Source organism: Pseudophryne corroboree, chromosome 1, assembly GCF_028390025.1.
Source record: "Pseudophryne corroboree isolate aPseCor3 chromosome 1, aPseCor3.hap2, whole genome shotgun sequence".
Lineage (NCBI taxonomy): Eukaryota > Metazoa > Chordata > Amphibia > Anura > Myobatrachidae > Pseudophryne > Pseudophryne corroboree.
Genome location: NC_086444.1, coordinates 1066128149 through 1066154958, shown reverse-complemented (window position 1 = coordinate 1066154958; position 26810 = coordinate 1066128149). Strand labels below are relative to the sequence as shown.

The following is a 26810-nucleotide window of genomic DNA, read 5'->3' as shown; positions in this document are numbered from 1 at the left end:
ACACCTCATTTAATTCATCTGACTCAGGAAAAACCACTGGTAGTTTTTTCACACCCCACATAATACCCTTTTTTGTGGTACTTGTAGTGTCAGAAATGTTCAATGCCTCCTTCATTGCCGTGATCATGTAACGTGTGGCCCTACTGGACATTACGTTTGTCTCGTCACCGTCGACACTGGATTCAGTATCCGTGTCAGGGTCTGTGTCGACCATCTGAGGTAACGGGCGTTTTAGCGCCCCTGACGGTGTCTGAGACGCCTGAACAGGCACTAATTGATTTGTCGGCTGTCTCATGTCGTCAACAGTTTTTTGCAAAGTGCTGACATTGTCACGTAATTCTTTAATTACTACCATCCAGTCAGGTGTCGACTCCCTAGGGGGTGACATCACTAACACAGGCAATTTCTCTGCTTCCACATCATTTTCCTCCTCATACATGTCGACACAATCGTACCGACACCCAGCACACACACAGGGAATGCTCTGATAGAGGACAGGACCCCACTAGCCCTTTGGGGAGACAGAGGGAGAGTTTGCCAGCACACACCAGAGCGCTATATATATACAGGGATAACCTTATATAAGTGTTACTCCCTGTTATAGCTGCTGTATTTATATATTAGCTGCCAATAGTGCCCCCCTCTTTGTTTTACCCTGTTTCTGTAGTGCAGGACTGCAGGGGAGAGTCAGGGAGCCGTCCTTCCAGCGGAGCTGTGAAAGAAAATGGCGCTTGTGTGCTGAGGAGAAAGGCTCCGCCCCCTTCACGGCGGCCTTTTCTCCCGCTTTTTTCAGGAAACTGGCAGGGGATAAATGCATCCATATAGCCCAGGAGCTATATGTGATGCATTTTTTTTTAGCCATATAAGGTTTTTATATCGTTTTTATTGCGTCTCAGGGCGCTCCCCCCCAGCGCCCTGCACCCTCAGTGACCGGAGTGTGAAGTGTGCTGAGAGCAATGGCGCACAGCTGCAGTGCTGTGCGCTACCTTATTTGAAGACAGGAACGTCTTCTGCCGCCGCTTTCTCCGGACCTCTTCGCTCTTCTGGCTCTGTAAGGGGGCCGGCGGCGCGGCTCCGGGACCCATCCAGGCTGAACCTGTGATCGTCCCTCTGGAGCTAATGTCCAGTAGCCAAGAAGCCCAATCCACTCTGCAGTCAGGTGAGTTCGCTTCTTCTCCCCTTAGTCCCACGATGCAGTGAGCCTGTTGCCAGCAGGACTCACTGAAAATAAAAAACCTATTTAAACTTTTACTTCTAAGCAGCTCAGGAGAGCCACCTAGCTTGCACCCTTCTCGTTCGGGCACAAAAATCTAACTAAGGCTTGGAGGAGGGTCATAGGGGGAGGAGCCAGTGCACACCAGCTAGTCTAAAGCTTTTACTTTTTGTGCCCAGTCTCCTGCGGAGCCGCTATTCCCCATGGTCCTTACGGAGTTCCCAGCATCCACTAGGATGTCAGAGAAACAATAAATACAAACTCCAACAATTTATGACGTCATACTACTAATGTAGTGTATCTGATCGAATGCAGCTGCAACCTTGTTTATATAGGCCATACTAGCAGAGCCTTAAAGACCAGACTGAGCGAACATCTCCGCAACATAAAGAAAGGGCTGACCACCCACTCGCTATCAAATCATTTTAAAGAAAAACATAATTGCTCAACCAAAAATATAATTCTTTTTTTAGCAATTGAAAACGTCAAAAATAATTGGAGATATAGAGATGAAGCTACTCGCTTAGCCAAAAGCGAAAATGAAATGGATCCATAAGGTAAAAAGTCTCATCCCTCATGGACTTAATGCAGATTTCGAATTAAAATGGTTCCTATAAATTTATCATCTTCCTTCCCCCCTCTTCTTCATTTAACATTTCACATGTTTTTTGCATGAATCACTTATATCTCTAATGTTCATTATTTTATAACACACCTAACATTCACCATGTCAATTTTATTAATTTTATATAGTTTACTATGTTTATTCTATACAAATAAGTAACTGGACGTTTAGAGGAGCATTCATCTAACTATACCATTTGGACAGTAGGGGCGCTGGACTGTATAATAATATGAAGTATACGATGGACGTGACCGGAAGTGCGTCACCGGAAGGCCCGGTGCGTTCCAAAGTGCGGTCCACGGCGGAGCAGAATCCGGCGCTCCGTGTCTATGTTTATTCTATGCAAATAAGTAACTGGACGTTTAGCGGAGCATTCATCTAACTATACCATTTGGACAGTAGGGGCGCTTTACTGTATAATAATATGAAGTATACGATGGACGGGACCGGAAGTGCGTCACCGGAAAGGCCTGGGGCGTTCCAAAGTGCGGTCCACGGCGGCAGCAGAATCCGGCGCTCCGTGTCTGCAGAGTTTAAAAGACTTGGTTATGGTTCATTTACCGGAGAGAACCCTGGACAGTGTATTTAACGATTTATTTGGACTATATAGGAGGCATAAAACTAGTGGATGATTACGGCCGCGACCGGAAGTGACGGGGGTGTCACTTCCGGTCACCGGGATATGGCCTCATAGATCATTTCTGCTTCCTTTTGAATAGAAATCATGGTGTTTACAGTATAATCAATAGATGTTGATGTCTGAATGAGGTTTATTTGATTAAAGTATTAATATGAAGTAGCAATCCCGAGCTCCGGTTCCTGACCCCTGAACCGGAAGTGATTAATATGAATGGTATAAATAGGAAGCTCTGCTTACTCCACCCTCACTGCCTGATGAAGGGATAATCCCGAAACGCGTAGCAGCAGGAGAGTGGAGCACTTATTGGACTTGAACTAGGGGAAAGGCTGACCAGACGACTGTGCCGTGGACGAGGGAACCAGGTTCCGGAGCCAGTTGCCCTAAGGTTACATCTTAAACGCCCACTAACACTGTGTTTCTGGTAATCCTCCACCCTATTACCCTCCATTTGGAATTTTGAAAAAAGATGTTTTTATATGTGTGACATTTGTTTTATCTGTACTTAATCTTTGTATTAAATTATTCCCTATATAAATATACTACACTATATGCCATTTTATCTGTTTCTTTGCATATGGAACCTAACTAAAAGTGGAGGCATATATGAAGTATTAAGGGAAGTATTGTTTCAAACATTTTCTTCACATTTAAAGGGTTCAAACGTACAACTGTTACCCACAGATCTAGCGCACCCTGTTGTACCTACTCCACACACATTCACAGGATAAACAGAGCCTCTGTTTCCCCAATCTGAGCCGTTCTAGCGACATAAATATTCAAAACTCTGACTACATCAAGAGACTTCGAATCGTCCAAAGCGTCAGTAGCCACAGGCACCACAATAGGTTGGTTCATGTGAAACGCAGAAACCACTTTCTGCAGAAATTGTAGTCGAGTTCTCAATTCCGCTCTATCCACATGGAAGATCAAATAGGGCTCTTGTGAGACAAGGCCGCTAATTCCGACACCCGCTTTGCGGACGCCAAGGCCACAGCATGACCACTTTTCAAGTGAGAATTTTTAACTCAACCTTTCGTAAAGGTTCCAACCAGAGTGACATAAGAAACTGCAACACCACGTTAAGGTCCCATGGTGCCACTGGGGGCACAAATGGAGGTTGGATGTGCAGCACACCTTTCCCGAAAGTCTGAACTTCTGAAAGGGTGGCCAATTTTTTTTTTTTAAAGAAAATTGATAAGGCTGAAATCCGCACTTTAATGGAGCCTAACTTTAGGCCTGCATCCACACCTGCTTGCAAAAAAAAAAAAAAAATGGAGAAAACGATCCAGCTCAAATTTTTTCCGTAGGAGCCTTCCTGGATTCACACCAAGACACATACTTCCTCCAAATACGGTGGACAAGCTTCGCCGTTACTCCTTTCCATAGCCTGAAGCAATGTGGGAATGACTTCACCGGAAATACCCTTTCGGGCTAGGATATGGCGTTCAACCGCCATGCCGTCAAACGTAGCCGCGGTAAGTCTTGATACACGCCCGGTCCTAGCTGTAACAGGTCCTCTCATAGAGGAAGAGGTCAGGGATCATCTATGTGTAAGTCTTGAAGATTTGGATACCAAGCCCTCCTCGACCAGACCGGAATAATGAGGATCGCCTGAACCTTTGTTCTTCTTATGTTTATCACCTTCGGAAAAAGTGAAAATGGAGGGAACACATAGACCAACTGAAACACCCACGTAGTCACGAGGGCGTCCATTGCTATTGGTTGCGTGTCCCTTGACCTGGAACAATATCCCTGAAGTTTCTTGTTAAGGCGAGACGCCATCATGTCTAATTGAGGAATTCCCCAAAGACATGTCACGTCAGTGAAAACTTCTTGAAGAAGACCCCACTCCCCTGGATGGAGATCGTGTCTGCTGAGGGAGTCTATTTCTCCGTTGTCAACACCCGGAACGAAGACCGCTAATAGAGCTTTTACCTGCCTTTCCGCCCAGCGGAAAAACTCTTCAGCCATTGCCGCTTTTCTCCTCGCTCCGCCCTAGCGGCATACTTACGCCACTGCTGTTAAGTCGTCTGACAGAATTAAGACGGGCAGATCGCGAAGAAGATGTTCTGTTGTAAATAGCTCTTAATTCAAGAATGCTTATTGTAGACAAGCTACCCGGCTTGACCTTTTCCCATGGAAATTCTTCCCCTGGAAAGACTGCTCCCCAGCCTCGGAGACTTGTATCCATGGACACCAGGATCCAATCCTGGATCCCGAACCTTCGTCCCTCTAGGAGGTGAGAACTGTGAAGCCACCACAAAAGAGATATCCTGGTCCTGGCAAATAGGATTATTTTCCGGTGCATGTGCAGGTGAGACCCGGACAACTTGTCCAACTGGTCCCGCCAAAACCACTCTGGCATTTGACCTGCTCACCGAATGGCCTCGTAGGCCGCAACCATCTTTTTCATCAACGGAACGTTATGACGGGTTTACACTGTTGCAAATCTGATTCGACTCTGGAACCTCAGATCTCTTTCCACAGGAAGAAGAAAAACTCTCAACAGTTCAGTATCTAATCTTATTCCCAACTCCAACATCTGCGTCGTTTGGATCAACTGCGATTCTCTGTGTTGAAGAACTGTCAGAGAGAGACAACGATTTGTACCACTTGTTTCTAAACTTCGCCGTAGTCAGGAGAGCGTCCCAGTACAGAATAATAATGGCTCTTACCATTGAAGGAAGACTAACATACTGTCATCACTCTGGTGAAATGGCAATGACAATCCTGAATAACAAACCCAGGTAAGCTTAATGCGGATGAAACCGCATTTAAACCCTCGTTCTTCTTTTACAGGTTGGAGGCCCTGCCTCAGAAGCACGAAAAGCTTTTTTTTTTGTGTGTGACAGGGACAGCAGGCCAATGTCCTGATCCTGACCCAACTCTTGTATGGCGTCGCATACTACCTCCCCGTCCAGAGGAGAATTGGTAAGCTCTATTTTTTAAACATCAGTGAGGGGAATCATCTGGAACCTCCAGTATGTCCCCCTTTGACTCCATTCTTAACTCCCTGGTCCAAGTCCATTCCAGGACTGACTGAAGAGTATTAGAGGAGTTCCCACCTGTGTGGGCTCCAGCAAGATAGACCCAGCGACATGCAGTGGATGTGGTAGAACAGAGGACGATATCTGCTTCTGCGAACTTGAAAAGTCTGCAGACCTCTTACCTTATCACCTTCCTCTACCTGCAAAGAAGGGGAAAAAACGGTATCCAACCGGTCAAAATGATCGCATCCTACTAAAAATCTGTGCTCGAGCTACAGCTCAATGGAACCGTACCATACACATATATATATATATACAGGTATAGGTTTTTTACATTATCATGTTAAATTACACCCAGTTATAACAGTTGGTGCTGACAGGGTCACCCACATATGACTGTGTCTCCCATACAGTGTTTACTTTGGAAAAGCTTACAACTACCGATATGCTTCATCTACTGAATCAAGTACCATCAGGAGTCGGCAATGCTGACAGAGGGATTCCCATAGCTGTTTGTGGCAGAGCACTCACACATGTCGACACACGTGTACTAAATCGCTATAATGGGCAGATTCCAGTATCTGACAGGGAAACACAGAAACTTTCAACAACTCATGTACCACACGCTTATGATATATACAGTATATATATATATATAGTGCTTCATATATGAACCCATAGTGCACTAAACAACTGTGCCCACCTCCGTTTTACACTGCTAGTTGTGCCACAGTGTTTTGGCGGGGCCAGCGTCTCTGTGAGGAGAAAATGGCGCTGTATAGAGTTGTGAGGGATAAGCCACGCCCCCTTCTCGGCGCGCTTCAGTCCCGCTAATTTTTACTTTTTTATACTGGCGGGGATCAGTATACAGTGCCTATGCACTGTATACCTCTTTGCCAGGCATGTATATGAGGTATTTTTGCTGCCCAGGGCGCCCCCCCCTGCGCCCTGCACCCTTATAGTGCCGCTTGTGTGTGGGAGCAATGGCGCACAGCGCGACCGCTGCGCGGTACCTCAGAGACTCTGAAGTCTTTTGCCGTCACTGAAGTCTTCTGTTCTTCCTTTACTCACCCGGCTTCTTTCTTCTGGCTCTGTGAGGGGGTGACGGCGCGGCTCCGGGAACGGGCAGCTAGGCGAACCAAGTGATCAGACCCTCTGGAGCTAATGGTGTCCATTAGCCAAAGAAGCAGAGCCTTGAAACTCACAGAAGTAGTTCTGCTTTTCTTCCCTCAGTCCCACGATGCAGGGAGCCTGTAGCCAGCAGGTCTCCCTGAAAATAACAAACCTAACATAAAGTCTTTTAAGAGAAACTCAGGAGAGCTCCCCTAGTGTGTGTCCAGTCTCTCTGGGCACAGAGTCTAACTGGAGTCTGGAGGAGGGGCATAGAGGGAGGAGCCAGTTCACACCCATTCAAAGTCTTATAGTGTGCCCATGTCTCCTGTGGATCCCGTCTATACCTCATGGTCCTTTTGGAGTTACCAGCATCCTCTAGGAGGCATGAGAAATATAATTCTCTGCAGGTACAACACTGACAGAATCATTCCCTAAGTTTATGTTTGTATTGCATTTTTATTGCACTTTATTATTATTATCAAATCATGCACGTGTCAGAGGTGGGTTGTGAGTTACAATGTCCAATGCAGTAACCTTATATGCCAGTATCTCCTATATAATAGCTCAGAGTGACTGTGTGAATAACGCTGGGCATGGCTAGGAGGTCTCATTGGGTTTTCAGCAGGTCTATCACACCCAGTCCACAGCTGATTGGGCGAGAAACGCCCTCCCACACAGGTTACATCCCAGTGACGTGTGGTGAGGTCGGTGGCTGGGGAGGCACTGGATGAATCACTAACGCCCCCCCCCCCCCCCCCTCCAGTTTAATATATATATATATATATATAAAAAAAAATGGGGCTCCAGGGTGAGTAACGCCATAGCAGGGGAGACACTCGGTATGGGGTCCCCCTGCCATAGCATTTAACACCCCCCAAACCAGTCAGCCCAGGGCTGAAATTGCTCGGAAAGTGGGGACCCCAGAAAAATTGAATGGGGTCCCCCCTCCCAAGCAACAACAAGTGCCGAAAATATGTGAATATGAAAACATTCAGCCAACCTCAAGCAATGTTTACAACCTTCTGATAGGTTGTGTCAGTACTGATCTTCAGCATAGGCGTTTCATTAGAGTTGGGGCCTGTGTGCTGTTCCTGTGTGGCCCCTCCTCCCTTGTGCTGGTTCAAGACTCTGGCACTGTACTAGAGTCTACTGCGCATCAGTGACATGTGAAGATGTCAATGGCTGGGGAGGCACTGGCTACCTCACCCACAGAAAGTGGGGACCCAAAAAAATGAAAAGGGGTCCCCTCTCCCTCCACTGCTATGCCCCGCTCCCCTGGTGGCAGTGAGTGCAGGGTTCATGCCATGCTAATATTGTTCTTTACAGGCGGCCTACAGGTCCCAGCAAGCCTGCCCCAGCATGCCGGCACTTGGAGAACCACAAGTGCCATCATGCCCGGACATAAAGTGCCCGCTGGCACCTGTAGTCCTCCTGTAAAGAAAATAATAAAATAAACACACAACACATTTTTTTTAAAACAGTTTATTGTACAGGGTGTTCACCTTGGGGGCGGCAGCCTTTGGGCAGCTCTTATGCATGGCCACTGCCTCCCCAGGACTTCTGAAGTCTTCTGTCTTCACCTGGGGGGCCGCCGCCTCCCCGGGCTTCCCAGCATCTTCTGTCTTCACCTGGGTGGGCGGTGGCCTTTGGGCAGCTCTTTTGCATGGCCGCCGCCTCCCCAGGGCTTCCACGGCGTCTTCTGGCTTTACCTGGTGGGCGGTAGCCGTTAAGCTCTGTTGCATGGCTGCCGCCCATCCGGGACTTCCATGGCGTCTTCTTGCTTCAGGAGCTCTTCTCTGCTCCTCCTCCGCCATCGGACTGAGAGCCGCTCCCTCTTGCTGACTTATAAGTCAGCCAGAGGGGGCGGAGCGATGATGCGACGAGCCGTGATTGGCTCGTGGCGGCCATCTTGAATTTAAAAAATGGCGCCATTTTTGAAATTGGCACCATTGCCAAACTCAAAATACTGAATTGCAGCCAGGCAGGGACTAGATCCTCTTGGATCTAGACCTGCCGCTAACGCCCGCACCTACACCGCCGCTATGCCTGCACCGCCGCCGCCAACGTCCGCACTGCTGCCGCATATGCTCGCCCCGCACCCACCCAGAGATGATTGACAGCGGACCCAGTGACGGAGCCGCTGGCCAATCAAATCCATCCTCCATGACAGGGGCGTGCTTTCATGGGTGAAAGCACGTCCCCATGTCACAGGCACGTCCCCATGTCACAGGCATGTCAAAGTGCCGCTTCTTCATTGATTTCCAGTGGGCTTTACAGCCCACAGCATGGCCCCGCACCCCGCTTTGTCCCCTGTCCCATTGACTACGGGAGGCACCACTATCGGTGCCTCCCAAAGTCAATTTAAAAGCCAAATTGCTTTAAATAATATGAAGCAGATACTTATGACACAGAATGTGTCATAAGTTTCTTCTTTGTATTATTTTAATAATGGCAGGGGAGGCACGTCCCTGTTACATCCAATGGGAGGCTCTGCCTTTGGATGCTGTGTGTTCCCAGAGCAGCATTAACAATGGGGCTGATGGAGCTGCAGCTACGGGTCCACACCCCCCTAAAAATAGGCCCACTGCATCTGTAGCAGCATACTCTCGAACAATTTACATATAAAAATTGCAACAAATTAGAAAAGGGGGCGTGGCCATGTGTAAATGGCGTGGTCACGCCCCTTTTCCTATACTTTCAATGGAAGTTTGGAGAGCCAAAAATCAGTACAGACCATAAAAAAAAGGTACTGTACCTGCCAAAAAAGGTACAGCTGGAGGATATACCACTGCATCTGCAGCAAGTCTCTGTGCTGTAGATAGAGTAGAGAAAAAAAAATCCTTTTACTGCAGCATCCTATGTCCTGCTGCCAGTCCGCCTGCCCCCTCCGGCATCAACAATCCCCACTCACTAGCCGCGGCGCAGGTGGAACAAAAGCTACTGCGGCCACCGGCATAGATGTGTATGAAAGCGGCGCAGGGGAAGGCTTTCATAGCCCTCCCTGCGCCGCATACTCTCTAAGCCCCGGTGCCTACTCTGCGTGTGATGTCACAGAAGTGCCTCCCCGCCACAGCCGCGCCCAGAGCCCCTGACTCCGCAACACAGCACCTGGGCTGCTCCCCTGGAAGTGCTGAGATGGCTAATGTAACGGATAGAGTGGGTGATGTCACGGAGTGTAATGTCTGGACGCTGAATCAATGTAAAAGGTAACAGTGCTGTGCAGTGCAGTGGGTGTGTAGTGTCACTGACACTGCACAGCACTCTCACCTTTTCCATTGATTCAGTGAGTCAGTCAGTTCTGCCAGCCAGTCACTATTGTTAGCGCCGGTGTCCCAACGCGCCGCATTATAGGGAAGCAGACGCAGTAAATAAACTACAGCTCCCAGCAGCCCTTAGCGCCAAAGCATTCCGGCGCTAAGACCTGCTGGGATCTGTAGTTTATTGAGTGCATCTTCTTCCCTGTAATGCGGCGCGTTGGGACTTCGGCGCTAACAATAGTGACTGGCTGCTTGGCTGCTGTGCGAGTCTCCGGGACAGCCACTGCCAAAGGGAGGACAGCAGCTTAGCTGCTTCCAGGAGAAGCAGGAGAAGCATTACCAGCCCCTCCCCCACTCGCAGTACCTCCGGGCCCCATCTGCGGCACCCCACCACCACCGCACCCGCCCCTCCCCCACTGCACCCCCCCTCCCCCACCCACGGCGCCCCCGCAACTGCTCCTCCCCCACCCGTGTCACCTCTGCGACCGCCCCTCCCCCACCCGCTGCACCCGTGGACCCCAACCGCGTCTCCCCCGCACCTGCCACTTCAACCACAGCACCTACTAGGTGATTCATCAAGCCCTGCATGCGCTGTTCACGCCGTTGCGAGAGGCTACGACCCCTTAACTATTGCACACCCTTTGTCCATGCAATATTTAACCACTCACACAATTATGATTGTAGGTAATACTCCATATAATACAAATATTGCACGCCACAAGGGCGTCCAAGGGTTAAGGGGGTGTAGCCCCTTACGACGGTGTGAAGAGCGCCCGTAGGGCGCGATGAATCACCTAGTACATATAATGCTTTCTGATTGTTTGCTTTAAAATAAGTTTGGGATCTGCCCCATTCCATAAACTGTCTCCAGTAACTAGAATTACTGAAATTTACTGAATTGCTTTCCACCCACAAGAAAAGCCAGCTCTGCATCTCTGCACGTCTGTCCCAGTAAGAAATGTAAATGCATACATGATTTCTATTAACTGGGGAGGAATAGGGGGCCCCAACATTTCTGTTGCTGGCCCTGAGGCTACCAGACAGGGCCGGATTCAAGGAGGAAGGGGGGGGGGGGGGTAATTGTGTAAGGGGGGTGGGGAGAATGCCCCCCAACACAATCATAGCCACGCCCACTGTTGAGCTCGGGGAGCGCCAGAGGTGGACTGCTCTGCTGTGGCCTGTGCTTCCTGGCCAGAGGAGATTGCAGGTGCACAATCCCAGTTATAGGCAAGGTGAATGATAAAGCCTGGGGAACATGACTACGCGCAACACAGATGAGACATGGAGGGGGAATCCGGCCTGCAGAGTATCAGGCAGTGCAGGCCCTCTACCATGACCCAGAGGATATTGCTATGGCTGGGGGAGCAGAGATTGGCAAGAGAGTGATACCTGTGCTGGGGACAGGACTGGGAGCCGCTGCTGCCGCCTGTGTGGGAGAGTGTGTGCTCTCCACAGCGTCCTCCCCTGTGGTACATGCGGCCGTGCTGCTCCATTTGTCCTGTGCCTGCAGTATGTGGTTGGCTATGGACACTGCCAGTCTCAAGGTCGGCGGCACTGTGTTTGGCAGCCGGAGCAGCAGCTTGCTGGATGTTGCAGCCTCTCTCCTCTCGCCCCCTTCTTGTCAATAAATGTTATAACAGTCAGCTTCTGTCTCCTTGTGGTGGGGTGTAGTACGGTATGCCGGTGGCCAGGCTCCCGGCGACCAGCATACCGGCGCCGGGAGCCCGACCGCCAGCATACCGACAGCGTGGCGAGCGCAAATGAGCCCCTTGCGGGCTCGCTGCGGGCACGGTCCCTCCAGGGGGGTCGTGGACCCCCATGAGGGAGAATATTTGTTGGTATGCCGGGTGTCGGGATTCCGGCGCCGGTATACTGTGCGCCGGGATCCCGACATTCGGCAACCTGAAGACCACCCTTGTGGTGAGCCTGGGATGGGTGATCTGCCACAGCTGCATAGAGGAGCCGGGAGAGGAAGGGTCACTGAGAGTCGCCCCCTCACTTGCGGGCTAATACATACAATTATCCCACAGCAGAGTCACGGCCAAGCCCTGAATAATATGTGACGTGTGTCTGTACATTCAGGCCCTGGGGTAAGAAGGACACAGACTGTAATACACTGGAGCATCTCTGTACTAGCCGAATTATACGTAGTGTACTGTAGACTTACGGGGAGATGTACTAAGCCTTGACAAGTGATAAGTAGAACAGTGGTAAAGTACTGCTGCTGCATAGAGGCAAGGAAATCGGGTGTAGTATGCAAGGTCGACAGTAACCAGGTCGGCCACTATTGGTCGACAGGTAACTAGATCCACATGGTGTAGGTCAACAGGTCAAAAGGTCGACATGAGTTTTTTTAATTTTTTGGTGTCGTTTTCCGGGAAGCCCAATTAGTGCACCGTGTCCCCTCGCATGGCTCGCCATGCTTCGGGCGAGATGCATCGCTCCGCTATCGCGGCACAGGTTACTATTCCCAATTGTAGTCCGCGTGGATCATTAAGTATGAAAAAGGTCAAAACAAGAAAAAAATTGTGAAAAACGCATGTCGACCTTTTGACCTGTTGACCTAGAACATGTGGACATAGAGACCCTGTCGACCTAGTTACTGTCGACCAATAGTGGTCGACCTAGTTACTGTCAACCTAGAGACCGGATCCCTAGAAAATCTATCCTCTGATGGAGATACTGGCCTCTTCCCTCCCCTGCAACGGCAACGACATGCCTCCATTTGAGGAAACGGAAGCCGTCGCCGCCCACAAATAGCAACAGGCTGTCAATCACTGTGAATATAATGCTGTCCTATGTCCGCCGTTGCAGGGGGCCTATGTACATGCACAAACTACCAATAATTGGTACTTTTGCAATGGACTAAGCATCTCCAACCACATCTCAATTACCCCATTGTGAGAGCGGAGCACACAGTATTGCACAGCCGCTGGGTCTTGCTTACAAAGACGCAGCATCAGATCATCTGCGTGAACATTGGTAATTTCAGTGAAGGGGAGTACACACGTAGAGATGTGTGCTGAAATACTAAGCACTCTGACTAGATTGCTTAGAAATTAAGCACACATCGCTCTGTGTATAGCCCATAGTGATGCGCGGCCCCGCACGTCGCTATCGCTGACTCTAGATTAACCAAATCTAGTCAGATCGCTCCCTTCACCGCTCAGCACACATCGTGCTGTGTACTAAGCGTCCTGAGATGTGTGCTGAGCCATCTGTGCTAGAACGCTCAGCACACATCTATGGGAGAAATCGGCCGGTGTGTACCCCTCTTTACGCTTAGGTTACACAGGATGGCCGGTATTTTCACACTGCCGTGTCCAGTGAAGCTGCATTGGAAGATGCAGACACTGGCCTCGGCATGCCTACAACACAGCTACTGTGTCATAAGTATCTGCTTTAGCGTTTAGATTATTTTAACCATTTTTATTGTGTGAAAAAAAGTTTAAAATGTGTGTCGGTGCCTCCCGCTGTAACTATGAGAGGCTCGGAAGCGGGGGTCGGGTCCAGGCATTGAAGCAGTGATAGCCTATTGAAATAAGCAGACGAAAGGGCACCTCTAGAAGTGCCTCTTAGAAAGGCGTGTGCTTTCAGGTCATATGAAAGCACGCCCCTGTCACTAGAACAGATGTGATTGGGCAGTGCTGGACTGCCCATTCTGCACAATGCTGTGCTCGGCGGCAGGGCGGATTGGCCTGGCAGGACGCCAGAACGGTTGCCAGTCCCATTGTTTAACCTGGCACTGCCCATCACCTAATCACCCCCATTCCCAGGTCGGCTGCCGCAAGCGTTAGCTTACACTAGCGCAGGTCGTGTCCCCCCTGCCATTCCGTGCTGGAATATATAGCAGCGGCGGCATTACATCTTATAAAGCGACATCAGGGAGAACAGGTGGCTGCAGTAGAAGTCCTGACCCCTCCCAGAGCCCGCCGCCGACTGTCACACAGACAGCGACAGCTAAGCAGGGCCGTAACAGTTACTAGGCGTAACTAGGTGTGGGCCAGTGGTGCATTTGCCACAGCGCAACAAGTCTGTGGGCGCACCACCTGGCAGCACACCTGCACGGCCGCTGTCTCTCTCCCGGAGACCTCCGCTGCAGCGCTGCCCTGTATGTGGTGTGCACTCAGCTCCTCTGCTGCCGAGCGCACCCACTTTATACTTACACAAACGGCAGCACGGAAGCCGGCGCCGCCAGCTTTGCCTTCTCTGGAATCTATTGATCAAATTTTCCGCCTGCGACCCCCATGCAGTGTCTCTAGGGACTCGGCCAGCCCCAGCTGACTCCCACAGTGCTGGCAGCGGCCAGGGGATGAGGATGGAGAAGCTGACAAGAGGATTCGTTGGACAGTGGCCAGGAGCGGGGACAGGTGAGGAGACCAGCGGGGATGGGGGAGGAGATGAGCGGGAGAAGCAGATACAGAAGCCGGCAAGTGAGGAGCTGGCTACATACCTGCACGCACATGAAACCCCCCTAAACTAGGCTGCCTGCCGTAATGGATAAACAGGGGGACTCTGCTGCCTAATGTGTAGAAAGGGGTACTCTCCTGTAATGTGTAAAAAAGGGGGACTGTGCCTGCCGTTATGTGTGATGTGTAAAAAGGGGACTCTACCTGCCGTAACATGTAAAAAGGGGGGCTCTCCTGCTGTAATTTGTAAAAAGGGGACTCTGCCACCGTAATGTGTAAAAAGAGACTGTACTGCCATAATGTGTAAAAAGGGGGACTCTGCTGCCATGATGTATAAAAAGGGGGCTCTGCCGCCGTAATGTGTAAAAAGGGGGACGTTGTCTGCTGTACTGTGTAAAAGGGGACTCTACGGGCATAAAGGCTTTCATTCCGAGTTGATCGCTCGCTAGCTGCTTTTAGCAGCATTGCAAACGCTAGGCCGCCGCCCTCTGGGAGTGTATCTTAGCTTAGCAGAATAGCGAACGAAAGATTAGCAGAACTGCTACTAAATAATTCCTTGCAGTTTCTGAGTAGCTCCAGACCTACTCCTAGATTGCGATCACCTCAGTCCGTTTAGTTCCTGGTTTGACGTCACAAACACGGCCTGCGTTCGGCCAGCCACTCCCCCGTTTCTCCAGCCACTCCTGCGTTTTTACCTGGAACGCCTGCGTTTTTTTAGCACACTCCCTGAAAACGGCCAGTTTCCGCCCAGAAACACCCACTTCCTATCAATCACACTACGATCACTCGAGCGATGAAAAAACGTTGCTCGACCTTGTGCAAATCTCCAAAGTTTTGTGTTAAATTACTGAACGCATGCACGCTGCGTACCATGCGCATGCGCATTTTCCACCTAATCGCTCCGTTGCGAAAAACAGCAATGAGCGAACAACTCGGAATGACCACCAATGTGTGATAGGGGCTCTACCTGGAGTAATGTGTGACAGGGGCTCTACATGGTGTAATATGTGTAAGTGGGGCTACTGTGCAGCATCATTTGAATAATGGAGACTTCTGTACAGTGTACTATGAATTTGTATTATTTTGTGGTCATGCCCCTTCCCCATGAAGCCACGTGCCTATATTTTTGGCACACTGGCCCAGTTTTGTATATGGGGGGGAGGCTCCGATGCTGTTTCTTGCACACAGCGCTAAAATGTCTAGTTACGGCACTGCTAAGCTCAGGAAAATGTCTGTGGGCTGCAGCCAGTGCAGCCTTTACTACAGACATTGGCCGGCCCCAGTGATCAGGCAGGCACTGCTGCAGCCAGGCATGTAGGCATTTAGGGCCAGATGTAATAAGCCATAAACAGTGATAAAGTGGAGAGTGATAAAGTACCAGCCAATCAGCACCTAACCGCCATGTTACAGGATGTGTTCTAAAAATGACAGTTAGGAGCTAATTGGTTTGTAGTTTGTCTCTGTCCATTTTATCACTTTTCAAGGCTTTGTACATCTGGCCCTGAAGATGTAAAGCTAGTGCGGAGATGCGGCGACGCCCCCCCCCCCCTTCCCAACCTGATCGCAATCTGAGCTCCCCAGGATCACACAGAGAAGAGGCGGGTGTGAGCAACCGGAGGAGCGGAACCCATCACTTCGACTCTGGCTGTCCGAATGTCCGTCTGTCCTGTGTGAGCATGCTGTCAGCATGGAAGGAGCAACAATGGCTGGGACCCAGGAGCTGCAAAGAGAAGGTGAAATCATTGTTCAACTGTCTGTTCCCCCTGCACTACTGTTACTTCAATCCTGTCCCCAACTTTCCACTACTTCTTCCATTCTACCCCCTGCTCCCTACCACTACTACTCTGTCTGGCCCCTGCTCCCCACTACTACTTCCAGCCTGCTCTCCACCACCTACTTCCATGCTGCCCACCACTACTACTCCCAGTCTGCCCCCACTGCTGCCCCCTGCTCCCCACAACTACTACTCCTAGTCTACCCCTACTGCTACTCATTACTACTACTCTCAGCCTGCCCCCTGCTCTCCCCCACTACTAATCTCAGCCTTCCCCCTGCTCTCCCCCACTACTACTCTCAGCCTGCCCCCTGCTCTCCCCCACTACTACTCTCAGCATTTCCCCCTGCTCTCCACCATTACTACTCTCAGCCTGCCCCCTGCTCTCCCCCACTACTACTCTCAGCCTGCCCCCTGCTTTCCCCCACTACTACTCTCAGCCTTCCCCCCTGCTCTCCACCACTACTACTCTCAGCCTGCCCCCCGCTCTCCCCCACTACTACTCTCAGCCTGCCCCCTGCTCTACACCATGGGGGTAATTCCAAGTTGATCGCAGCAGGATTTTTGATAGCAATTGGGCAAAACCATGTGCACTGCAGCGGAGGCGGATATAACATGTGTAGAGAGAGTAAGATTTGGGTGGGTTATTTTGTTTCTGTGCAGGGTAAATACTGGCTGCTTTATTTTTACACTGCAAATTAGATTGCAGATTGAACACACCCCACCCAAATCTAACTCTCTCTGCACATGTTATATCTGCCTCCCCTGCAATGCACATGGTTTTGCCCAATTGCTAACAAAAATCCTGCTGCGATCAACTTGGAATTACCCCCCATGACTGCTCCCATCCTACACCCTGCTCTGCACTTCTACTGCTCCCATATTGACCCTGCTTCCCACTATTACTCCCACCCTGCCCCCAGCAGTGGTGGTGTGTATGGAGCTTGTGCTCCATGCCTTACAGTACAGTACCCATCCTAACTAACACCCCTGCTTCTGGAACATACCCGTAATCCACCCTACTCCTGTCCTCCTGAACATACAGTACCACCCCAGGCCAGCAAATATATACACTACCCATCCTCCTACCTCCTTCCCCCGGCCCCAGGGAAACACATATCTCTACCATGCCCACTGGCCCCCTAGACACAGTACCCACCCACAATGGGGCGGCAGCCATTAGTAGCGGCAATAGCGGGCATTGGCTCAGCAGCAGTAGGCATCTTTGGCGGGACTCGATGGACATTAGGGGGGGTCATTCCAAGTTGATCGCTTGCTAGCTACTTTTTGCAGCCGTGCAAACGCATAGTTGCCGCCCACAGGGGAGGGTATTTTAGCTTTGCAAGTGTGCGAACGCCTGTGCAGCAGAGCAGTACAAAAATAGTTTGTGCAGTTCTGAGTAGGTCTGAACTTACTCAGCCGCTGCGATCACTTCAGCCTGTACGGTCCCGAAACTGACGTCAGACACCCGCCTGCAAACGCTTGGATACGCCTGCATTTTTCCAACCACTCCCTGAAAACGGACAGTTGACACCCATAAATGCCCTCTTCCTGTCAATCTTCTTGCGATCGGCTGTGTGAATGGATTCTTCGTTAAATCCAACGCCCAGTAACGATCCGCTTTTTTACCTGAACAACGCGCCTGCGCATTGCGGTGCATACGCATGCGCAGTAGTGATCTGATTGTTGCGCTGTGAAAAACAGCAGCATGCGATCAGGTCGGAATGATCCCCTATGGCTGCAGTGCCTCGCCAGCCATCGACGTCACTGCCTTACAGTACTGCACTCGGTTGTGCTATGAAATATGAGATGCAAGGACCAGCTCAATACACCAGCGCATGCATTGCGCATTCACCGTGTGCCAATCTTATATCACTGCCAATGTGGGGACAGCTTCCTCTGTAGCCAATAAACCCTAACTATTTGGGTGAAGGGTATGTCTATACAGGCTGTCCAATAAACAGATACGACTAGACTGAGTGACCACAATAACTGGGTGCCTGAGCAGCAGCAGCAGCAACATACACTGCACTAGGGTCTAGTAATAATGATGCGGGCACAGAATATATACATACCATCACCCATGCCGTCCGAGACGCTGGCAAATGAAAAAAAGCGGTGACACTCACGTGTCCCCCCTCCTAGCTCAGCTGACCAATGGGATGGTCCCCATGACACCTGCTCATGACGTCACTGACAGCTCCGTCACTTTCCAACAACTCTTGGGGGTTCAGACAGATCGTGACGTCATCCTCAAGTCCCGCCCCGGGTACAACAAGCCCCGCCCCAAAATCCCGCATCCTCCCTTCTCCGCCCACTCGGCTGGTGGACCAATCGCTTGGCCTGACGGGAGTTCGTTGACAATCCCGGAGCCAATAGGCGTAGTGGCGGGCGTGTCTGAGCGGTGTGCGTGTACCCTGCTGTGCTGCTGCTGCGCGGTGTGAGTGCGGGGAGAGACTGAGAGGAGCTGGAGCGGGGGGACCGGGCCGCTGGTGCCTGCCAGTCTGCGTCACACGAAAATGCACTCGGATGCCGTCAGTAAGTACAGGCCGCGGTCGGCTCCCCTCCACCTGCCATGGCCCAACGTATGCCCCCGCAGCCCGGGGAGAGAGCTCTCCTCATATCCCGGGGTGTGTGCCTCTCCTGCCAGTGTAGTGTTGCCCCCTGAGTGTGGGCGCCGGGGCGCTGCGGGGCATTGGGCAGGGGCTACTGCGTCTCTGGCTGCTGCGTAATAATAGAAGCCGCCATCATCAACGTCTGGCGCTCCCTTCTCCGAGACAGACCTCCCTCTGGCCCCCGTGGGATGCAGCCAGCCTGTCCCTGCAGCTCCGGTGCCAGTGTGCCAGACTGAGGAGTGCCATCTGCTGGCAGGGCAGCCGCAGGCATGTACAGGTTTGTCAGCTTTATCCCCTTTGTCCATCTCCTTTGTGCAGGTCACTGAGATTGGTGACACCTAGCTGCCCACATGCAGGTGCCAATATGTATCAGCTGGCACAAGGAGTTGTGCCCCCCCTCCCCACCCCCCAATGTTGTCCACAGGCTTAGGGGGTAGGGGGTGCCATTTTTAAAGCAATGCACATTCTGTATGCATAGAGAGGTGTTGATGCGCAGGGGTCCCAGAACAAGGCGCACAGGTGACCTGCAGCCTCCATGGGCAGTGCCGCAGCAGGTCACCTGTGCGCCTTGTTTTGGGACCCCTGCGCATGTGGCATCTAACATTATACATCAAGCACCCGGGATCAGAAAGTGTGTGTTGCCGGGATGCGCTCTATGGCTTTCCTTTGAGCAATGTGTGTGAATAAGCATCCAGCAAGTTAGAACACGGTGGTGGGGTGCCATTGGGGTAGCAACCATGCCACCCCCTCTTCCTTGCGTCCTGCACATCACTTGTTACTGCCCTTTCCATAAGGGTTATCTACGTGCACAGGGATAAATTATAGAACACGTCATATCCGGGACATAGTGGCTGTGCATGAAAGTAACTTGTATGGTGTTTTTTTGGGGGATTGTCACTAAGGGAGGAATTCAATTACCCGATATTGAAGCAGGTTTTCCACATACAGGTGCTATGGAATACTTGTCATGTCGGCATTACTGTAAGTTCTCAAAATGTGTATCAATGTCCGGTTGCACTTCCTGTTGATTTTAATCCCACTCTGAGGGGACCATTTATCTTTAAATATTTGCGACATATTTCCCAAAAACATCAGTTTTCATGGTATCCCTGCAAATATTATCACCAAAATGTATGACGAAGGGACCCAATAACTGCTGCAGTCCCCAAAAGGCTGCTGGCAGATTTACTAAGCTCAGGAATGCAAAGCATTCTGGAGTTTGTTCTCCGCAGCTAACACCATCTGATTTTGGTGTTGTTCTACTGTAGCCTATGGGCTACAATTCACAGAAATCGCCAGGAGAGGGTTCCTCCGTAACCCTTCCCAGTAATGGCCGGCGCGCATGAGCAGGAGTCCTGACACAGGAGTGAACACATTGTACGGACAGACTTCCATCGAAGACCCTGCTCACTGCGTGTGTTCATTCATATATTCAAGCGGTATAATCATACCCAGATTACCCGGTAGATGTGATTATTGATAAATGGGCCCCTAAGTGAGAAATGTATCAGTCCTTAAAGAGTGATAAAGTTGCACATAGCCCCAAAATAAGTTTTATTTAAGGGTTGCTAAGGAATCCAAAATCTTATTTAAATGGAATAACCAAAAAAAAACAAAAAACTGCTGGCGGAATTGGAGATTTCCTCTGTTGTGGATAATTTTTTTTCAGGATTTGCGAGTCGAATAGGATCAAATATTAATTTTTTAATCACAGAGGTTTCAACCATGAATTTATTTTTTATTTTTTTCGTAATTATACTTTGTTCTCTTACTTGAGGCTGAATCTCATAGATACTGTTCTCGCGCATCTATGACTTTTACACTATTATAATCATGATATGGAAAGGTCCAATTAAAAGGGAGTGTGCCCTTTAGGAGAACATTTATCCCCTTCCCCCAAATAATCTAGTGTTCATTCTAGCACCCTGCACCTGTCACAATCCTTGCAGTTCTGCTTTCCTGTCTGGTGTGTCTGTCTCTGCTCTGGTGTTTTAGCACAGTCTGTTTTGTATCTCAGTGCTGAGATACAGACGAGTGTGCTAGAAGCACCAGAGCAGAGAACGACACCTCAGGCAAGAAAGAGGAACTGCACTTGTTGTAACAGGTGCAGAATGCTAGAATGAGCACTATAATGCCACATAAATACTGATTTACTTTACCAATACAGACCACCATTTTGTCAATTTGCAGCAGTTTTCCAGAGCTTTTGTAGGGTCCACTGACTCCTTTATGCCCAGACAACAGGAGTGGCGAGGCCAAGGTCTGTGTCTCAAACGCAGATTTCTTGGCCTTGCAAGATGCCAGATTTCTTGGCCTTGCAAGATGCCCTGTGATCTCCAGCCTGGGTAAGCTGAGGTTTACTCCGCTGCCAGACTACGGGGGGACAGCGTGACCATCGGTCGCAATGTTGATCCCAGGCTGCACTGGGATCGCAGATGCAGCAAGGAGGTGTTAAAACCTCCTCCTGCATTAGTATGGATTGCATTTGCAAAGCTGTCTGTGTGGGAGGCAGTCAATTTACCGGCTGTCAGGATACAGATGTCGGAATCCCGACACCTGGTGAAATACTGGCGGTCGGAATTCCGACAGCCGGCTGGAATCCCCACTTGGGTGGTGGTCCGCACCATCACCAGAGGTGGAATATAACTCAGTGGCGACCAAAGGTTGCCTCTGGGCCTGAAGCGTGGCGAGCAGCCACGCTGCGCTCGCCGGCGGGATCCTGTCGGCGTGCAGCTTTACAAATGTGATCCATGCTGAATCAGGGCCTAAATCTGAATTTAGTTTGTAACACATTGAATTATTTCAAAAGATACAAAATAACCAATCATACCGTATGATTTGATTGACTCTAAAGTAATGCACACATATACTGCACCGTATGGCAAAGTTTGTGTTGCTTACATTAAGAATTTTTTATTGGATTTTCTAAAATGTTTGTTCCTATGTAAATTAAAAAAAAAAAGTTCCCCCCCCCCCCTCAGCGGTGAAAAATGCAGATTTGTAGGTGATTCTGAGTTCAGTGCTAAGGAAAAAAAACAAGTTCACTTTGCATCTGGACAAACAGATACCGTTCATATCTTTGTGTGGAGGCACCAGCGATGAACAATGCGCGGCCCCGCGCTCGTTCATCGCTGGTGCCCCGTTGCCTGTGCATGCAGGCCAATATGGACGATCTCGTCCATATTTGCATGCACTGCTATGGAGCCGGGTGACGGTGGGAGTGAAGAAATTTCACTGCCCCCTCTCCCCCGCCACCGGGTCACCCTTCGGCCGTATCCCCCGTCGGGCAGCTCGGTGGCAGATCGCTCAATGTGTAGGGCCCATTATAGCGCTACCTTTGTGTATGTAAAACCCCAGGTTGTGCTTTTGTCATCTGTTGCATTTTTAGATGCCTATTGTCTATACTTCTAGTAATAACCTTTTATAGCTTTTGTACTGTCGCGGTAATCATTGCAGCAGTGGGAACAGTGTGCTTACTACGGTGACATTCTTCTTTCTGAATATGTCACCTTAACATTGTCATTTACGCAACGTCACCAAATAGGATTTTTCATCACTGCTAGCTTGTGTAGCTCTTGAGTTTAGCAGACTCTCTTATTATATATTATTATTATTATTACCAACATACATTCCGATTCAAATTGATACCAAAATATAGTATATAATACACAGTAGGCTGTAACTAATCAAGTGCAAATTAGACAATCACAGACATAAGTTGCACTTGATCAGTTAAAGCCTACTGTGTCTTACCTGCTGTATTTTGGTATCAATTTGCATCGAAATCCATGTTGGTAAATTATTTGTACTGACAGGGGGTTATTTACTAAGCAGCAGCTTGTAAAACCCTGAAATGTGAAACAGCAATGCTTTCAATAATAATATGGGGTGTTGTGCTAGTAAACGTATTGCCCTTTAAAGTTTGGGCTTAAACATACTGGGAATCGGTCAGCTGCTATTTGGTGAATAATGTGAAGGGAATGTATGGTAGTTCTGCGCATATTCCAGCATGTCACCAGGATCCCTGGCGCTCATCCTTTTTGTTTAGAATTACGAGTGATTGCAGTAATGTCAGGCCACCAAAGAGACGAGTGTCAATACAATATATTACACATCTGATAACTGGGGGATGTCCAAAGAAAGAAGGTGAGACAGTCACCATTGCTGTCTTGTTGCCTGAGAGAAGATAAGTAGGCCTCCATATGAACGTAGGTTGTCATATCTAAAATGGTATTTTCTTGTAATTGAATATATAAAATGATTCAGTCTGCTTACAGACTGACTATTAAAGGTTGATGACCATATTGACATGAGGATCTCCCATCACAGCTCATGCATCTTAGAAATTATACTTCACTGTCTAAATCAGTGTGCCACCATGAGTTGTGTGCATTATTCTTTATCCTGTGGTTGTCTCTATAGGCAATTCTCCAAGCAGTGAGGACTGAATATTCATTTTTTTTTTTTTTTTTTTAACTTATCTAAATCCAGGCAGGATTTAGATAAATACCAGGTGATACACGACCTGGTATTTCAACCTTGGTAGCGACCAGGGTTGAACACTGTTTCTACCCTGGTCGCTGTGCGGTGTGAACGGGTTGCCGGGTTGATACGACCCGTTTCCCGTTCACACATTATGGACAGGTGGCACTTGGAGATCATCTCATCTCCAAGCTCTTCCTTCGTTCGCATCACCGCTGACGCCATCAACCCGGCAATATGCCGGGCTTGGGACGCCGCTGCAAAAGGGTTACTGCCACCCCCATTAAAAATTCTCTGAGTGGCCAAATATACACTGCCAGCTGAAATATTGACACAAGGCAGGGCTGATCCATGTTGTTTACACCACTAGTTTGACTCTACGACCTGCATATGTCAGACCAGGTGACGTTATTATTTATTACTAGTTATTTTTCTCTATCGTCCTAGTGGATGCTGGGGTTCCTGAAAGGACCATGGGGAATAGCGGCTCCGCAGGAGACAGGGCACAAAAAGTAAAGCTTTATGATCAGGTGGTGTGTACTGGCTCCTCCCCCTATGACCCTCCTCCAAGCCTCAGTTAGGTTTTTGTGCCCGTCCGAGAAGGGTGCAATCTAGGTGGCTCTCCTAAAGAGCTGCTTAGAAAAGTTTAGCTTAGGTTTTTTATTTTACAGTGAGTCCTGCTGGCAACAGGATCACTGCAACGAGGGACTTAGGGGAGAAGAAGTGAACTCACCTGCGTGCAGGATGGATTGGCTTCTTTGGCTACTGGACATTAGCTCCAGAGGGACGATCACAGGTACAGCCTGGATGGTCACCGGAGCCTCGCAGCCGGCCCCCTTGCAGATGCTGAAAAGAGAAGAAGGTCCAGAATCGGCGGCAGAAGACTCCTCAGTCTTCTTAAGGTAGCGCACAGCACTGCAGCTGTGCGCCATTGCTCTCAGCACACTTCACACGGCAGTCACTGAGGGTGCAGGGCGCTGGGGGGGGGGGCGCCCTGGGAAGCAATGTAAACCTATTTTTTGGCATAAAATACCTCACATATAGCCTCCGGGGGCTATATGGAGATATTTAACCCCTGCCAGAATCCGTTAAAGAGCGGGAGACGAGCCCGCCGAAAAAGGGGCGGGGCCTATCTCCTCAGCACACAGCGCCATTTTCCTCACACAGCTCCGCTGGTCAGGAAGGCTCCCAGGCTCTCCCCTGCACTGCACTACAGAAACAGGGTAAAACAAGAGAGGGGGGGCAAAATTGTGGCAAAATTATATATATTAAAGCAGCTATATAGGGAGCACTTATTATAAGGCTATCCCTGTCATATATAGCGCTTTTGGTGTGTGCTGGCAAACTCTCCCTCTGTCTCCCCAAAGGGCTAGTGGGGTCCTGTCTTCTTTAAGAGCATTCCCTGTGTGTCGGTACGTGTGTGTCGACATGTATGAGGACGATATTGGTGTGGAGGCGGAGCAATTGCCAAATATGGGGATGTCACCCCCTAGGGAGTCGACACCAGAATGGATGGCTTTATTTATGGAATTACGGGATAGTGTCAACACGCTAAAGCAGTCGTTTGACGACATGAGACGGGCGGACAATCAATCAGCACCTGTCCAGGCGCCTCAAACACCGTCAGGGGCTGTAAAAATAAGAATTTACTTACCGATAATTCTATTTCTCGGAGTCCGTAGTGGATGCTGGGGTTCCTGAAAGGACCATGGGGAATAGCGGCTCCGCAGGAGACAGGGCACAAAAAAGTAAAGCTTTACTAGGTCAGGTGGTGTGCACTGGCTCCTCCCCCTATGACCCTCCTCCAGACTCCAGTTAGGTACTGTGCCCGGACGAGCATACACAATAAGGGAGGCATTTTGAATCCCGGGTAAGACTCATACCAGCCACACCAATCACACCGTACAACTTGTGATCTAAACCCAGTTAACAGTATGACAACAGAAAGGGCCTCTTAAAGATGGCTCCTTAACAATAACCCGAATTAGTTAACAATAACTATGTACAAGTATTGCAGATAATCCGCACTTGGGATGGGCGCCCAGCATCCACTACGGACTCCGAGAAATAGAATTATCGGTAAGTAAATTCTTATTTTCTCTATCGTCCTAAGTGGATGCTGGGGTTCCTGAAAGGACCATGGGGATTATACCAAAGCTCCCAAACGGGCGGGAGAGTGCGGATGACTCTGCAGCACCGAATGAGAGAACTCCAGGTCCTCCTTTGCCAGGGTATCAAATTTGTAAAATTTTACAAACGTGTTCTCCCCCGACCACGTAGCTGCTCGGCAGAGTTGTAATGCCGAGACCCCTCGGGCAGCCGCCCAAGATGAGCCCACCTTCCTTGTGGAGTGGGCTTTTACAGTTTTAGGCTGTGGCAGGCCTGCCACAGAATGTGCAAGTTGAATTGTGTTACAAATCCAACGAGCAATCGACTGCTTAGAAGCAGGTGCGCCCAACTTGTTGGGTGCATACAATATAAACAGCGAGTCAGATTTTCTGACTCCAGCCGTCCTTGCAATGTATATTTTTAAGGCTCTGACAACGTCCAACAACTTGGAGTCCTCCAAGTCGCTAGTGGCCGCAGGCACCACAATAGGTTGGTTCAGATGAAATGCTGATACCACTTTAGGGAGAAAATGCGGACGAGTCCGCAGTTCTGCCCTATCCGAATGGAAGATTAGATAAGGACTTTTATAAGATAAAGCCGCCAATTCAGATACTCTCCTGGCAGAGGCCAGGGCTAGTAACATAGTCACTTTCAATGTGAGATATTTCAAATCCACCTTTTTCAATGGTTCAAACCAATGGGATTTGAGGAAATCTAAAACTACATTTAGATCCCACGGTGCCACCGGAGGCACCACAGGAGGCTGTATATGCAGTACTCCCTTGACAAAAGTCTGGACCTCAGGGACAGAGGCCAATTCTTTTTGGAAGAATATTGACAGGGCCGAAATTTGAACCTTAATGGATCCCAATTTGAGACCCATAGATAATCCTGATTGCAGGAAATGTAGGAAACGACCCAGTTGGAATTCCTCCGTCGGAACCCTCCGATCCTCGCACCACGCTACATATTTTCGCCAAATGCGGTGATAATGTTTCACGGTGACTTCCTTCCGTGCCTTAATCAAGGTAGGAATGACTTCTTCTGGAATGCCTTTCCCTTTTAGGATCTGGCGTTCAACCGCCATGCCGTCAAACGCAGCCGCGGTAAGTCTTGAAAAAGACAGGGACCCTGCTGTAGCAGGTCCCTTCTCAGAGGTAGAGGCCACGGTTCGTCCGTGAGCATCTCTTGAAGTTCCGGATACCAAGTCCTTCTCGGCCAATCCGGAACCACTAGTATTGTTCTTACTCTTCTTTGCCGTATGATCTTCAATACCTTTGGTATGAGCGGCAGAGGAGGAAACACATACACTGACTGGTACACCCAAGGAGTTACCAGTGCGTCCACAGCTATTGCCTGTGGATCTCTTGACCTGGCGCAATATTTGTCCAGTTTCTTGTTGAGGCGAGACGCCATCATGTCTACAATTGGTCTTTCCCAACGGTCTATTAACATGTTGAAGACTTCTGGATGTAGACCCCACTCTCCCGGATGAAGATCGTGTCTGCTGAGGAAGTCTGCTTCCCAGTTGTCCACGCCCGGGATGAACACTGCTGACAGTGCTATCACGTGATTCTCCGCCCAGC

At 49.6% G+C, this 26810-nt stretch overlaps 1 protein-coding gene across 4 annotated transcripts in view; it reads left to right on the top strand.

Annotated features, from left to right (window-relative positions):
* Positions 1-18345: 18345 nt before the first annotated feature.
* Positions 18346-26810, top strand: part of DCUN1D4 (defective in cullin neddylation 1 domain containing 4) — a 155010-nt gene continuing 146545 nt past the window's right edge. The window contains exon 1 of one of the 4 annotated variants that reach the window (XM_063920949.1): positions 18346-18556. In XM_063920949.1, coding sequence (XP_063777019.1) covers positions 18538-18556 — 19 coding nt within the window. In that variant the 5' untranslated portion in view covers positions 18346-18537. Of the gene's footprint in view, positions 18557-18591; positions 18911-26810 lie in introns of those variants that run through there. The other 3 variants (XM_063920947.1, XM_063920948.1, XM_063920951.1) reach the window with 3 other exon arrangements.